The sequence below is a fragment of the Dicentrarchus labrax genome, unplaced genomic scaffold, assembly GCF_905237075.1.
Source record: "Dicentrarchus labrax unplaced genomic scaffold, dlabrax2021, whole genome shotgun sequence".
Lineage (NCBI taxonomy): Eukaryota > Metazoa > Chordata > Actinopteri > Moronidae > Dicentrarchus > Dicentrarchus labrax.
In genome coordinates this window covers 23,041,808-23,058,039 of record NW_026136718.1, presented here as the reverse complement: position 1 = coordinate 23,058,039, position 16,232 = coordinate 23,041,808, and the positions used below count along the sequence as shown (strand labels likewise).

Below are 16,232 nucleotides of genomic sequence, written 5' to 3'. Positions count from 1 at the left end.
ACGTGTGTATGTCCATTGTGGCTTCAAAAGCTTCCTGATGCACACAGATGTAAAGTTCAGTCACGTTTGTTTTGATTTCCTTTCAGTCCCTGTTGCTCCTCCGGTGATTGAGATGCAGGTACCGAAAAGATTGATTCTTATCAAGAATGAAAGTCTCTCCCTTACCTGCAACACCACTAACGTCAATGGAGACATCCAGCTAAAGTGGATCACCCCGCCTGGCTCGGTGAGACCCTTTTCTTTGCTGTGTGCTGCACTGTTGGTGGAAGTTTCTTCCAAAAATACTGCACATTGAGAATTGATTGTTGTCTTGTAAAGATTTAAAAAGGGCTTTAATTAGTTCAAACAGATATTTGCCTTAAAAGATAGGAAGAGTCAACCACTAAATATCAGCTATCCTTGGGCTTCATTCCCAACACCAGTATTTTTTTCTGAATCCATTGTTAAGAAATGTTTATAGATCAACTTGTATGTGCATTTAGGAAATGTAATAACTTCTAATGGAAACTACTTGCCAGCTGCATTGATTATTGTTGAAAAATTGTTCCAAAATAAGCTGTCACAACTGTTGGTCTTTAAGTGTCCAGAACAAGAAAACACACCTGGGTGACAATCATGAGAAATGTGGCATTCTAATCCACAAAGAATTGTAAATTGCATATTTTATTTTATTATTTTAAATTTATAGTAAACAGTTTCCAAAATTGGTTTTCTTTTCACTGGAGTTTCTTCCTGTGTATCTGATATTAGTGGTTGCCTGTTCTTATGAATGAGAGTGAAAGCGGGTCAAAGTTCATGCGTTCTAAGCCTCAGGATCTTGGCTGTGTGGACCACCGTATGCATACGTATGTGAGCGAATGTGTGTGCACTCGCATGCAGGCAGTTGTGTGTCTGTGAGAGTAATTGTGTGCTTGGCAAGGATAGACATGCAGACGGGGTTAATCTCTAGAGATCTCTGGGCGTTGACAGGGTGCCGTCTGGTATCCACAGCAACAAGCAAAGGTTGACAGTGCATCGCGTATCCTGACGGAGCACTTCACCCACGCGCGAAGCGCCACGTTGCACATCGCGCCGGTCAAACCTCAAGATGCTGGGAGGTACCAATGTGAAGCTAAGAATGAAAAAGGGGTCACCTCGCAATCAGTGTTGCTCGATGTTTATGGTGAGTACTCAAAGGGATTTGCAGTTTGTAACTTACTAAGTCGTAAAAAAAAAAAAAAAAAGAAATATGTGGAAATTGAACTGGCCAATGAGGAGTGTGACCTGTCAATCAACTGTGTTGAATTTCTCTCCTCACAGAATCTTTGACAGCAGTCTCCCAATTTTCATAAAAACTGAATATCAAAGGAATAGTTGGACATTTTATAAAATATGCTTATTCACTTTCTTGCCAAGAGTTAGATGAGAAGATTGATACCACTCTCATTTCTGCATGGTAAATATGAAGCTTTCAGTCTGCTTAGCTCAGCATAACGATTAGAAGCAGGTGAACAGCTAGCTCTCACATGTTCATGCTCATATTACTCACCACTAGAATTAGAATTAGTATATTTCCCAAAATGGGAAACTTCTGCTTTAAATGCACTTATGTGGAGTGAGATTCAGAATGTGTTGTACTGTGTTGTATTGCCACATTGCTTTGGACTGTGAAGTCTTCATATGCATGTGTTGGGTTACTCTGTGACTTGCCTGTAAGTGTCTGGACCCATATCACATTTAGACTCCAGTAAATATAGACTTAATTTTACTTCTGCAAATCCTGTAATAATATTGCACTTCCTTTTTTTTTCAGAAAAAGGATTCATCAACTTAACACGTGCAAACAGCAAAACCATCCAGGTCCGTTCAGGCGAGAGTTTGCCCCTAAATGTTGACATGGTGGCTTATCCAAAGCCGCACACCTTCTCCTGGAGCTTCATGGGACAGGAGCTGAGGAACACAACCGACCACGTCATCACCACACACAACCATGAATACAGGTGAGATAACACACACTTGGTTTAAGTTCCCCAGTTTTACCACATAGATGGAAATGTTCATTAACCTCGTCCGGTGGAATTTAACACCTTTGGTCTGGCAACAGGTCAGAGGGGGTGCTGATGTAACAGCTGCACTTGTCACAGTGCCTTGAGAAATACAGCTGAAATTCTAAAAACACCCTGGGGTTTCTAGTGGAAAGGGAACTGTCAGAATATACATGGCTTTCACAGGAAACCATGAAACATCTGCAATAACTTACCTTTGTGCTTCAGATAGAAATATTACTTAATATTATCCAAGGCTGCAAGCATAAGTCATTTTATCTCACACATACGGTGTTCACGTGTTACATTTCTTTTAATATGGGAAGAAAAGGACTTCACCTTTAAACATGACTCCCTTTAGCAAATGATAACATAATGGTTAAACCCCTCTTCACTATGTTAAAAATCAATAAATCCATATCAACTGTGGGAAAATAGAGCTTTGATTTAGCCTTGAGAATAATTGGAAATGCTTTGCATATGCGTTCAATGAACAGATGTGCATTAAAGCGCCAAACAAGACAAAACAAGACTGGTTAGAATCTAAAATGCAAAAAAAATATTCAGGTATTTCAAGTTCTTTCTCTGGCAGCATTCACAATGTCTGCTGTTTTATGTTAATGCACAATTAGAGCATAAAAACATTGTTTAAGAAGACAACATTTTACTGATGTTTCTTAAAAGTTGATAGATGCATTCATGCTGAAGATCTCATTTCTTTATGTTTAGGTACAGCAGTGAGCTGAGGCTGGTGCGGTTGAAAATGTCAGAGAGTGGAGTTTACACCTTTCAGGCCTCCAATGGTGATGCATCAGTAAACCACACATTCACCATCTTTGTGATCAGTAAGTTGTATCAGATTTTTTAAAAGGTTTTTTGTTCCCTCAAGCCACATAATAGATTGCATTACTCCACACTGCATTACTCTTCAGTAGCTGACATATGGGAATAGTTTTCATTGACCTTTTCTCTGCTTGAAATGAGGTCTTGCTCTCTACCTCACCTCACTCATTCATACCACACAAAAGTTCAACACAACTGGAGAAAAAACTATCCTGCTTGTCATTTATCTCTTATCTGACCTATTATGACATTAACTTGTGTTTGTTAGGTAAACCTGAGATTGTATCTCATGAGGGCCCAGTGGATGGACAGGTCCGCTGTGTGGCGGAGGGGTTCCCTGCCCCTCGGATCACCTGGTACTACTGTGAGCAGCCCTATGCTAGGTGAGATGTTTAATGTCTCACTGGTTTGCAGTGGGTGCGGCCAAGCTGGGAAATGTGATGACATACGTCTTTGCACTAGCCAGAACTTAGTAATGACAGTTGTGGGGTTAGTTGCTTATGCTGCCAGGCCATTGTCATTCAAATCTGGCCAATCAAACCACACCTTCACAGTCCTCATGAATGTTTGAGTGTTAACTTAATAAAAAAATATGTAATTTAATGTTTGCTTATTGACTAATGAATATTTAATATCACAGAGAAATGCAAGGTTTAAAGCCAAGTTTAGAGAAAAGATATGACATTTATTCATATTAATTGCTAAAAGTTTTCCCTAATTCATACTTTAATTTAACAGAAAAAATAATGAGCACAGACAGTATATGCTGGCATTGTGTAATAAGTACACTGAACTTTAGAACTGCAGCCTAAAGTAATTACAGGGATTGGAAAATTATATTAGACAGAGTAGTCATCAGTCTTACAAACTGACTAAACAAGAGAAAAACTGCCAAAACAAAATCAGAAGCAGCTCTATCACGTGTTATCTAACAAACAAAATGTTCTAAACCAATCCAGTTATTATATCTTTGTTTGCTGACAAATACTGTGGCTTTTGCAGTGGCAATGTGGCATGCATGTCTGTGTGTAGATACAAGGTGTTTTTTTAGTCATACTACATTGATGAAGATGATTCATATAGGTTGTGGAAACTGCATTACTATGGGGAACCTCTCTCTTATTTTTTTCTATGTTTACACAAAGCACCACCTATTTATTGCAAGATATTCACGCACCGTATCAGATCTGTACTTTATTTGTAGTTTGAAACTTTTTCATCTCGGTGCATCTCGGGGGTCCTAAAGGTCACACTAAAGACACATTGGACAGAGTGAAGATGACGGTGGAATGAGGGATTGTGGGATTTGGAGGGGCTGACTTGTGATTGGTTGACAGTGATAAGATGACCCCCATGTGACAGGGGATTGGAAAGAATTAACTTGTGATTGGTAGGGGCCCTGGATTGGATACAACTGGACGCGCCTCATCTCGTGTCAAACATAAAGTGTGTCGAAGGAGGGCCACCTGGTTGGCATAGCAACACCAATCCCAAGCAGTACAGGCAATGCATCATAAGTGATTATCCAAACTTTAATTATAATTAAATCCACTTAATACTCATTACCTACAGGCACGCAAATGTATGTACAAACAGACAGCAATGTGACCTGAGTGATCCAATGACCAGAGGGCAGCTAGATAATAGTTGCTTTTTATGGTGCAGTGCAGTGGGAAATATTGAGCCCTGGGCTATTGTTATGCATTTCACCTTTATCTCATGAGCACATAAGGTGAAACTAACTGCTAGCAATGTACTGAAATATGAGGACATACGCTGTGTTTTTGTATATTGTGTTAAGTCTTGTTATTCACACAAGTTTTAAGACTCAGAAAATTAATGTGTGCCCTGCAGAAACTTAGGGGAGAGATACCTGAGTGTCCTGAAAAGGGACAATCGGTGAATAGCTCAGTGATGTGTCAGGTCTTTGTCAACAATGTATAATCTTCTGCCTTCAGGTGCTCCCAACAAGTGAATGCCACCCAGGAGGAGCACAATGTCATCACCGTCACACTGTTCAGCCCCATGTTTGGGAAGACGGAGGTGGAGAGTCGGGTAAACATCAGCAGGGGACGATTCAGTACTCTGGAATGTGTGGCTACGGTGGAGGGAGAGCAGGCCTACACACTCTTCTCTATCAGTGGTGAGTTGATATCTCATATATGTATGCTCACGTAAATAAAGTAGTTTGTCAGCCAAAGTCCACACACAGTTAAATAGGGGCCACGTGATATTGAAGGGGGCGCCTGTCAGTCTCATTTTTTGTTGCTGAATTGATGTTATCCTCTGAATGTCCTCACCTTGAGATTAGAATTAGAGTCAACAGTACTACAGATTACATGCAGCCATTAAAATCTCCCCTTTTCAGATTGCAAATCTTTGTCCACCAGATGTTAGTTTCATCTAAACTTAATAGAGCAATCTCAGTGATAGTACAAGTTCTTTGCCTCCCTGGTCTGTGGACTAAAACAACAAAGTTATCCTAGATGCTCTGCCCCAATGTAAACCCCACATGCGATTTAATCCTCACCTCTAAATATTTACTACAAGCATGTTTTGGATGAGGATTAACCCACAAATGTGGTCTTACAATTAGTTTGGTCGTCTGTAATCTGTTAGGTAAACATTAGCAAGGAGAGAAACCTCAGACATGATTGGCCGCGATAAGATGTTGTCACTTACAGATAGGAATTAGCTTTAGTCCATTGTTTACTTTATGACTCCAAATCCGCCGTGTTATAACGGCTTCCCCATCTGCTGTACAATGTCCTCAAAGGAGTGTGGGTGCAGGAACTGAAAGCACAGCAAAGTTGTCCCTGCCTGAGCCTGAAGACCCGGGTTTATGCAGGACACAGGGGGCTAATGTGGCTACAGCGGGTATGTGGGCGAGCATTATGAGGGAGGAGAGTGTTTGTGGCCAGGCAGGACAGGACTTTGGGAGCGTGTGCCCAGGATTTTTGTGCTTCACAGAATAACAGCAGACCAGGCGGAGGCGCTGAGAGTGTGGAGCGCAGTAGGAGTCCTGGCGGTGCTGGGCGTTCTGGGGCTGTGGGAGGCTTGGAGGTGTCAGTGAGCTGCAGCAGAGAATACACAGAGCTTTAGAAACCACTGACAGGTTTACAGGGGATTAGTTCCTGCAGACTCTGCATTCTCAGATTTGAAGTGGAGAGAAAGCTTCTTATCTTTAAAGAGCTTATTACACCCCACTGTACAGAGGAGCAAAACAATAAGGCATCACAAACAGCCAGACACAAAGGAACAGAAACCTGATTACATATAATTACTCACCGGCACAGCTGTAAAAGCAACAGCAGTGAAGTAAAATACTGCATAATCAAAAGGGACTTTAAGCAGTTAAACAAAATTACAGGCAGAATTTACAAACACATAAAAAGCCCCTACAGTATACATATATAATTGGATTAGCTTGCTGTGATTTGACCAAAGTGAGCTTCAGTGTGACTTAGCTCTCTCTGGCTTACCTTAATGCCCCTTTGCAATGTCATTTAGAGTGTAAACATGGCAAACCTTTCAACAAGTCACTGATTGACTCTGTTGTTACTGCTGTTGTGTCTAACATCATCTCTGTCTCCCTGCAGAGAGAACTGTTCCCCATGATCTGTTCACCCCTCTGCTGATTGGCTCTGTGTCAGCAGCAGGCATCCTCTGTCTAGTCCTTATCATGCTCTTCTACAAGTACATGCAGGTAACAAGACTTTTTCTGCATGGCACACCCTCTTCTGTCAGACTTCAAGTCAATAAAAGTAGAGCATGTTGAAACCCTATGATTTGATTTGTAATTTATGTTTCACTGTTTTTTGTTTGCATTCATGCCAGAAACCTAAATACCAGATCCAGTGGAAAGTTATTGAGGGGATCCATGGAAACAACTATGTTTATATTGACCCCACCCAGCTACCATATGATCACCAATGGGAGTTTCCTCGGAACAACTTGCGTTTTGGTGAGTGCCCTGCACTCCTTTTTCAAAATGATCTGCAGTGTGTGCTGTATCTAGGCCTCCATAATCTCATAATAATAATAATAATAATAATAATAACAATAATTATTATTATTATTATTATTATTATTATAATTATTACGTCATTTCTGACACACAACAGCACTGAAATGTACGTCCTGGTTTTCATGTCTCATTTGTAAAGAGTGATGGGGAGATACATGGGGGTTTGTGTCAGTAATAAAGCCTAACAGTGCAGTCTGCATGACATCACCACTGCCACCCTCAGGCTACTTCATGCTGATTGACAGACACTCTGTTTTCTGTGTATATGGACACAGCATTAAGGTTTTGTCTGTGGTCATTACAGACCAACCAGTTCCACAGGTCACCAATGATGAAACCTCACTCCCTCACTGCAAACATAATATTGTTGACATATTCTGGGTGTTGTTTTTAACAAACCTCCTCAAACAGGATCCTGCGTGTCCTGGTGCCTACGTACACAGCCCGGGGGCTAAAACTGGTGTTGTCCTAGGCACAGGGCCAGCTTGTGGGAGGGAAGCAGGATGGGGAATAACAGTTTTGCGTCTGTCTTCTTGTCTTCAGGGAAGACGCTGGGGTCTGGTGCATTTGGAAAAGTGGTGGAAGCCACTGCATATGGACTCTCCAAAGCAGATTCAGTCATGACTGTGGCTGTGAAAATGCTCAAAAGTAAGCACTGCCAACACACATGCAAATGGAGCTATTTTGACTATGCATTTTAGCATATAAGCTGTGCATATTAAAGAAGTTATAAATAATTTTCCTGCAGGTGTTCAGGCAGCTATTATGTAGATATTTATATTTAGTGCTTTGTGCACTGCTGCCAAGTCATCATATGTATGAGGCACCTTCTTACTTTAATTAGCCTCTAGCAAAATGATTTTTTTTAATCATGCAAATACCAGATCATGATATGTAATCATAGTTCAACCTGAGCTCAATTTACTCCTAATCCTTCTGCACATACTGATTATGTCCAATTTTTTTTTCTCACAGCGAGCGCTCACTCCACAGAGAAAGAGGCACTGATGTCGGAGCTGAAAGTCCTCAGTTACTTGGGAAACCACATGAATATTGTCAACCTGCTGGGAGCCTGCACTGTTGGAGGTGTGGCAGCCATGTTGGCTAAAATTATCATTTAAGACTGTGGCATGAAACTATAAACATCAGAGATTGTTAGAATTTGTTAACACTGTAGTGCTTTATTTCACCAAATTACTTTTTACAAAAGCTATGAGTCATGTTTTTGGTAAGATCATTATCATGTGGCGTGTTTCTTTGTCTTCAGGCCCCACACTGGTGATCACAGAGTACTGCTGCTTTGGAGACCTCCTTAACTTTCTACGCAGAAAAAGGGAATCCTTCATCTGCTTTAAGCTCGAGGAAGACTGTTACTACCGCAACGTCATGCCGCAAAGAGACGCAGCTGGGTCAGGTTCTTTTTTGTGTTTAAAAAGTAGTTTATTGTGTGTGGAAGAGAAAACAGAGTAGTATTTACTATCCAGAACGTGCGTAGGAGGAGGGTATTTGGACAGCATTGTGCCTATGTGTGGCTGTGCTCAGCTGAGACCAGACTGCTCCTTTCCTCTTCACAGTGACAGCTTGAACGGCTACATGACCATGAGGCCTTCTGCTGCTGGCAACTTGCCGTTCGGCTCATCATCTGAGAAGAGGCGCTCACTACGCAAAGGCAAGAAAGCCAGCCATTCATCAAAATTTTCAGCCTTAAAATACACAGAAGTGCAGTTGAAGTAAGGCTTATACCATTGCAGAAAAATAACCTTGTTTGTCCTCTCAGGTGGCTCCTACGTTGAGGCAGATGCAGAAAGTGAGATGTTTGATGAGGATGGTCTGTCTCTAGACACCGAAGACCTTCTCAGTTTCTCTTACCAAGTGGCCAAAGGCATGGAGTTCTTAGCCTCCAAAAATGTGAGCATCAAATAACAATAACATTAGATTTTTTGATAAAACCCTGATGTGAATTTTCCCACATGACAAATGCAGAGCATGGATCTTGTTTCTACAGCTAGTAAACAGATCTAAAACGTATGTTGGAGCATGCTGTTGAAACATTTATTAGTTGTGGGGGCAAGATACTGTGGCCTGTAAGCTCATGTATCAGTGTCAGTGGTTGTGTGTTACAGATTCAAGTGTGGAAATTCTGTGTTAGAAAAAGCACTTAATTCATGACTAATGTTATATTATTGATTGGTGTATGTATCATTAGATATTAAAGGTAGTGGGGCATTTGTTTGTCAGTGTATCCACAGAGACCTGGCTGCCAGAAATATCCTACTGACTCAAGGAAGAGTAGCAAAGATCTGTGATTTCGGCCTGGCCCGAGACATCACCACGGACTCCAACTACGTAGTCAAAGGCAACGTAAGTGTGCACCAAAGATGTGCCATTCTTGTCTTGAATCAGTCTCAGGTTTGGAAGTGTCTGAATCAATTAGTAAAACAGTAAACGGTAAAATAAACACAATATGCCGCACCAAGTACAAACACATGACAGCTAGGTTAGCATAGGCAGACACACACTTTAGATAAAGAAATAAAGAAAAAAAGAACAGATCAAACTATTTTTACAAAGAATCTGCACTTAAGTTGAATATATCTTTTGGACTCCTTACACTGTTGTGGCAGTTATTTTACAGCTTGGGAGGCTATAGTGACTTCCTGTTTAGACAGATATTTCTTAGCAGCAGATTAACACATTACTAAATGACTTGGAAAACTGGTGGAACCCAATCATGGGGTGTAGATGATTTCACACTATGTACAACCAAAAATCACCTTGTGGGCATCTAATGCTCATGCACTATTTTTCCTATGTATGAATAGGTCTTATGTTGTCTCTCCAGAGTTGTGTACAGTACAGCTTACCTTGAAACGAATGTGTTTTGTACATTTGCCAAAAGAACTCTTCTTACAACACAAGCTATGTGTTCTCTTTTAATTTTATTAGTTTTTTCTCCCTTCCTGTAGTGGCATTAGTTGTACAGGGCTATCTAATCTGTTTGTTTTTAATACACATTAAATCTACCATTTTTTTTTGTGACAGGCAAGTAGTATTTCTAAATGACAAGTTAGAAACCTTTTGACATGTGTGAAAGACAGTAATCCTGTAAAATGCCTGGGATGTGTGTTTTTGTCAGGTATGGGCGTTGCAGATGAGCTCAGTCCTCTGTGTTTATAGATCCTCAGGCAAAAATATTTGTGCATACCTGACATTTTGTACAGTCTGTTCATTTAGCAGTTTGTTTGACCCCAACCACAGTGAAAAAAAAAACTAGGGAAAAGTTTCAAATTTTGAATTAGTCCAACTTTCCATCTACTCACTGAGTGCTTTTCTTTCAGGCTCGTCTGCCAGTGAAATGGATGTCTCCAGAAAGTATCTTTGAGTGTGTGTACACGTTTGAGAGTGACGTGTGGTCCTATGGCATTTTGCTTTGGGAAATCTTCTCACTAGGTATGCCCATATCCATACATTGTGTTTGCCTGGCTATTTGTGTGTATTCAGAGGTGCATAATGTAACTGAATCTTTCTACTGAATGTAGGAAACAGTCCTTATCCTGGTATGCCTGTGGACGCCAAGTTCTACAAACTAATTAAAGAAGGATACAGAATGGATGCTCCAGAGTTTGCACCCAGTGAAATGTGAGTTGTTGTTGAAATTAAATATGAGTGTGTAAAAGGTGTTGAAGTGAAATATGAGTGTGCATAAAATCACAGGAGAGATTGTGTGACTGGATAGTTGGAGGTGGTGAGACTATAAAGAATGCAATGTGGGGAATTTGAATAGCTGCCCGCTCTCATCCTGTTGCATTTGGCTTTTCACAAGCTACTAAAACTGACATGGTAAAACATTTAGGTGCAACTGAGGAAATAATATACACACAAAAATGTCAAGGGGATGTAATAACTGTAGACAAATAAAAGTGTTTGTGTGTGCATATGTTGCTGTGCAGGTATCAGATTATGAGGTCCTGCTGGGATCCAGACCCCTTCAACAGACCCCCCTTCAGGAAGGTCGTGGAAAGAATTGAACAACAGCTGTCTGATGCCACTAAGCATGTAGGTTTCGCTGCTTATTTTGTTTTCAAAATTCAATTCCTTGTAAAAAAAAAAGAGGGGTTCACAGACTGCTCAGTTGGGATATGAGGTAGTGAAATAGAAGCAACTCAAGGGTCCTGAAGGGGTAAAAGCTAATATGGTATGGTTCACAATTTTTGAACCTCCACATACAAAGTCATAAAATGAATGCTAATGCTAACTGCTAAACCAAGACTAATGAACACCAGGCTCATTTCTGTCTGTTTTATTGTCTTTTTATTACTTTCTCATGTAAAATTCCCCAGCTAACACACTAGATGTGTAAGTGTAAGACTGCTGCATCACTTCTCATGAGAAAACTATTTTAAAAGTCACCTCCAGAGTGTTCACACATAATTCAGCCAAAGGTCCGGGGCCTCTCACAGCATGAGCAGCTCGTCTGATATACTCGTGCTACATACAAGGGCCTCTATTGTTCCAGGAATGTCCTCTGACAGTGGGCTTCAAAGGGATAGGAGAGATTTTGAGAAATATAGGGTCACTTACTCACTGTCTTACTGAATGTTTGATGATAAGATTTTATTTCCTCTTTCATGTTTGTCCGTAAACTTGAAGCTTCAGCCAAGAGACTGTTAGCTTAGCATAAAGCATAAAACAAAAAATCTAAGTGAACAGATGAAACATTGTGGTTTTATAGGAGATTATTTACTAGACTGTTTCTAGACTTATAGTCATATTTCTCTTTGGTTTTTGTACAGATTAAACAAACAAGACAGAACATGTTAGAGTAAACTTGAAAACATCAATTGTTGAAACTGAGAATAGTCAACTTTGTCCTGGAAATCTTTATACCTTTGGGTATTCATCCTAGGTATGACTGTGGTTTAGCACCACAAACAAAATATTGGGCACATCCTCTCTAAAAACTAACTACTACTGGTGGAGAAATTATTGGTGGGAATGCTGCAAACATTCACAACATATGTTCTTCTTTTTCTATTCCACCATGTTTTTTGCAGCGTAACTCCTTCCAGATGTAGAAACTTCATTTGAACATCAAAATATTCAGCTTAATAAGGACATTTTTGCCATTCTCATTCATACCTTTGATACTTCAAGAAATATTCAACATTTGGGATATTTTTCTAAAATACTACTTATTCTTAATTTCAGCTCAAAACTCCATTCAAACATTGAAATGTTTCACGGCTTTCATATATTCTGCATATTGTTCAACTTTGAATTTCCATTAAAACGTTTCAAAATATTAAACTTCAACAAACATTTTAAACCAGGAGTAAAACACCAGTTACCATTACCATGGCAGCCACTGATTACAGTTTGAGAAACACAGAGCATATTGATTTTAGAACCAGTCATTATGTTTGTTTACAATAGCATGCTTCACATACATGCAGTTTAATGGCATTTATACATCTTATTAATCAAAAATGCATGTTTTATGTTTTTCTATCTCAATAATAATAACACTTTCACTAATATTAAGTTGGAGAACTAAGAACTTAAGAAAATTATAGCTTGAGCTTGCCTAAAATTTGTCCGACTAGTGATGAGATGTCACTGTTGGATAGATTTGGTTTATCAAAGACAAAGCAAAGAACATAACATAATGAGAGCAGACGTGTCAGACAGGTTGGATCACACAATGTTTAACTATACAACTTTAAACGTTACAGTTAAGGCTAAAAATGACAACAGAAATAAACAAATTTGCAGATTACATATATCTCTGCCATTCAAATCAACTTCCAGTCACGGTGATTCGGTTTACAGATAGGCTAATTGGTGAAGTTTGACAGGCATATATACACACACACACACACACACACACACACACACACACACACACACACACACACACACACACACACACACACACAGGTCTTAGACAATTTCATTTTTTCAAGCTTCTACTACTAAAGAAACTTAATTCAAACTTAATAATGTTTGTTCATGAATTATGAGATTCACGCAACTTTTCAGTCCCATTTGTAATAATTAGACTCTGCCCCACTTTCTCAACTAGTCATACCCCTTTGGTTGCTTCTCCAAATTAAAGCCAGTAATTCAATTTAGCTCCCAGCCCTTATACTGGTGAAGCAATGCAGTTACGGTCCAGCTTACACTGTATTTTACAGCCTTCATCCCTTTCCCACTTTTCAAAATATTTAAAATCTTTTCAACTTTTATCCACTCATTCTTACCAGATACTCTATTCAATCCTTATAATGTTCCAAATCTTTCATATATTAAGGTTTGTTAGTATTGTCGTTTTCAGTATGCTGATGTTAACATTTAGTTAAAAGAACATGGGGTAAGACTTTCTTGTCTTGTTTTGCTTTAGGCTTAGACAGGCTAGTTGTTCCCTCTATGTTACCAGTATTTATGCTGAGCTAACTACCTCCTCCTGCCACCATCTTTATAATTAAAGGAGAAATATTACAGTGGTATCAACTTAATTTAGCTCTCAAAAAGACTGTGACTAAGCATTTTTCCCAAAATATCAAACTATTCCTTTTAGTTAATCTTCATGATATGATGACACATAAATGAAACAAAGTCACACATTGTGCAGAATGAATACGGCATTTTTACAGACAATTGCAGCACTGAAGCATTATAAAATGCCCTCCTCTTTCTCTTTACCACTTCTTCCTTATCTTCAGATTTATTTGAACTTCAGCTCCAAGCTTCCTATGACACCCAGAGCCAGGGAGGAGCCCAGTTCTCAGAGTGCAGCTATTCATTGTCTCAACTCAGCCGACAGTAACAGCCCTCCAACCCAGCCCTTACTGGTCCAGCATGAAGTCTTCCTGGAGGGGACAACCCTCAGAGCCCAACGGGTGTAAGGACCCACCCAACCTGTCTGGCTTCCTCATAAAGTGCCTGTTATGTTCCGCCACAAACCACCCAACCACTACACCCGGCCACCGCCCCGGTACATTTGTTGTCACAAAATGGTAATTGTCATCTATTACCAGAAGGATCAGCAAAGGATGAATGACTTTGATAACTGTTATCTCTATTATTGCCTACTGACTACAGGGAGGACAGTTGGACTAATGCTCCCCTGCTCATAGCAAAGAACTGTGCAGTCACTGGGGAGGGTGGAGGGACATCAACTCTAAAACTGTCATTAAGTTCATTATTACACTGTTATCTGTTGTGTTATTTTTCATTTTTTTCAGTTATATTTTTCCTACACATTTCATAAAGATTGTTTTTGGGTTTTTTTAGCACTCCATATATCACTGTTTCCTTTTATCATTGGAGATTTTCTTTTTCTTTTTACATTTTGTGTTTTGTTATTCTTGTTTTTCTGATATTTATGTAGCATTTTTATGTTTGTTGGCTGTTGCAATTGTTGGAGGAAAAAAAAGCACTCGAGGCACTTGAACTTCACATCATTACACACACCACGTAATGTAGCTTTTGTTTCTTTTTTTGTTACTTTTTCATTGTCAGTATTATTTCAAACTGTTCAGATCTGTGTTTATGAAGGAGATATTTTTTGGGGGCCAATTTAAATTGAGATATCGAGACACTGGTATATAAGCTATTAGACAGCATGGTCGGTCATGCTTAGAGTCCATAAGTGCTTCAAGTCAATTAGGAGATACATTTCAGTTCTTTTTCTGTTGGATGTCACTACTAGAGAGCAACTGTCTTTACTGGATCTGTTAACATGGATCAAACAACAATTACTTTACACACACAGTTGTCTTCAGAGATATGGTATAGTCATGGTACGCTAGCTTTTCATTTATGTGCTTGTTAACTGTATATGTGTACATATCTGTAGGTAATGATATTAGTCATTGCTACACAGTGAGATGGGAAACGTCAGAGTAAGACATTTGACCTGTAACTCTTAGCGTTGGTCGTAGCGTTGTTACAGTAGCATGTAATGCAAGTGTATAGTTTCACTTTTTGACAGCTAAACTGCTGGAGAGTTCTCTTTTAACGGTGTAAATAACTGTTCAGGTTTATATCATTGCTCTCCTGCCACACCCAGTGTATGATCTTCGTTTACAAGCATGAGACTGGTACTGCCATTTCCGAGATGTGTTTTCTCTGCTTTTCACCTTCTTCCCCTTTACGAAGGACCAGGAAACGGGAATCTTTCTGTTTTGGCTGACAGGCGGTTGGTGTGTTTTTGCCCATGATACCACTGTAGTTCTCTATTGTACAGTATGTACCATTAATAGAGTCAGGGTGATGCTCATGTGAAATGCCATTAAGTGGACTGCAGTATTCCCTGAGGTGACAAAATGGAGGAAAACGGTGGGTCTTCAAGGCTCTCTGTGCAGATGTGGACACTGGATACAGAGCTCAGTCTCGGTGTGTCATCTCATTGTTCTCAGACCAGTAGCTGATTTCCTAGCAGTCCTTCTCTTCTTTGTATCCAGCTGTTTCCTCCATCAGAAGTGGGACTTTCAGCACCTCTCAGCCAGTAGTCTGTATCAGTCCAGACCATTATGATTCCCCTCTTCCCACTGGTGGATGTTGTTGTGAAAAGCACCAGGAAAGTGTCCTGTTTGTGTGTGTGTGTGTGTGTGTGTGTGTGTGTGTGTGTGTGTGTGTGTGTGTATTGTGTGTTTGTGCGCGCATGCACGTCTGCTTGTCTTTGTGTGCATGTGTGTATGATTGCAGAATTAAAAGAATTACTGTCAAGAGGTGCCACTACTAAAGATTCATCAAGTCGTTTAGGCTACTAAAACCCCACAGTCTTACTGCTCTGTCTTTTTGTAAATATAAATGTGCATATATTGTAAAGTAATGTTTATGCTTTTGAAGATATTTATCTTAATGAAGATGTGGTACATTGATGCAGAATTTTATTATGCTGTATTTTCTTACGTGCGCACAGATTTCTAGATTCGACAGGAAAAGCTGCTTCTGCTCTGTCACCATGGTAACTTAAACGAAAAAACTAATGTTTTAATTTTGGCTAATTCATAATTTCTACCAGATATGCCAGTTCATTTGGTAACTGCCTCAGCAAAACAGGCTGAACTGCTCCTAATGTTCATATAGGATCATCAATATTCATGGCAATATCAATACAAATTATGTTACTGGATTTTACAACCAGGAAGGAGATGTTTCAGAAGAATAGAGATTATTTTTAATTTCATTGCTCCCTTACATCAAAGAGTTTTTCCTGCATTTTACTAAATATTTATTAAATCCGAGGCTTTAGTGTTACTGTGTAAATTTGATGTGTTGCTAATACATGTGTCAATGTAAATAAATTTGTGTATATTGAATTCCCAATGAAA

At 39.6% G+C, this 16,232-nt stretch overlaps 1 protein-coding gene across 2 annotated transcripts in view; it reads left to right on the top strand.

The window, feature by feature from the left end:
- The window catches only part of kita (KIT proto-oncogene, receptor tyrosine kinase a), a 22,094-nt gene extending 5,862 nt beyond the window's left edge, over positions 1 to 16,232 (top strand). The window contains exons 4-21 of one of the 2 annotated variants that reach the window (XM_051376829.1): positions 87 to 226; positions 970 to 1,162; positions 1,793 to 1,979; positions 2,754 to 2,869; positions 3,136 to 3,250; positions 4,826 to 5,010; positions 6,467 to 6,573; positions 6,705 to 6,831; positions 7,438 to 7,542; positions 7,870 to 7,980; positions 8,162 to 8,303; positions 8,469 to 8,563; positions 8,672 to 8,802; positions 9,133 to 9,255; positions 10,233 to 10,344; positions 10,434 to 10,533; positions 10,845 to 10,950; positions 13,617 to 16,232. In XM_051376829.1, coding sequence (XP_051232789.1) covers positions 87 to 226; positions 970 to 1,162; positions 1,793 to 1,979; positions 2,754 to 2,869; positions 3,136 to 3,250; positions 4,826 to 5,010; positions 6,467 to 6,573; positions 6,705 to 6,831; positions 7,438 to 7,542; positions 7,870 to 7,980; positions 8,162 to 8,303; positions 8,469 to 8,563; positions 8,672 to 8,802; positions 9,133 to 9,255; positions 10,233 to 10,344; positions 10,434 to 10,533; positions 10,845 to 10,950; positions 13,617 to 13,799 — 2,378 coding nt within the window. In that variant the 3' untranslated portion in view covers positions 13,800 to 16,232. The remainder of the gene's footprint in view (positions 1 to 86; positions 227 to 969; positions 1,163 to 1,792; positions 1,980 to 2,753; positions 2,870 to 3,135; positions 3,251 to 4,825; positions 5,011 to 6,466; positions 6,574 to 6,704; positions 6,832 to 7,437; positions 7,543 to 7,869; positions 7,981 to 8,161; positions 8,304 to 8,468; positions 8,564 to 8,671; positions 8,803 to 9,132; positions 9,256 to 10,232; positions 10,345 to 10,433; positions 10,534 to 10,844; positions 10,951 to 13,616) is intronic. The other variant, XM_051376831.1, reaches the window with a different exon arrangement.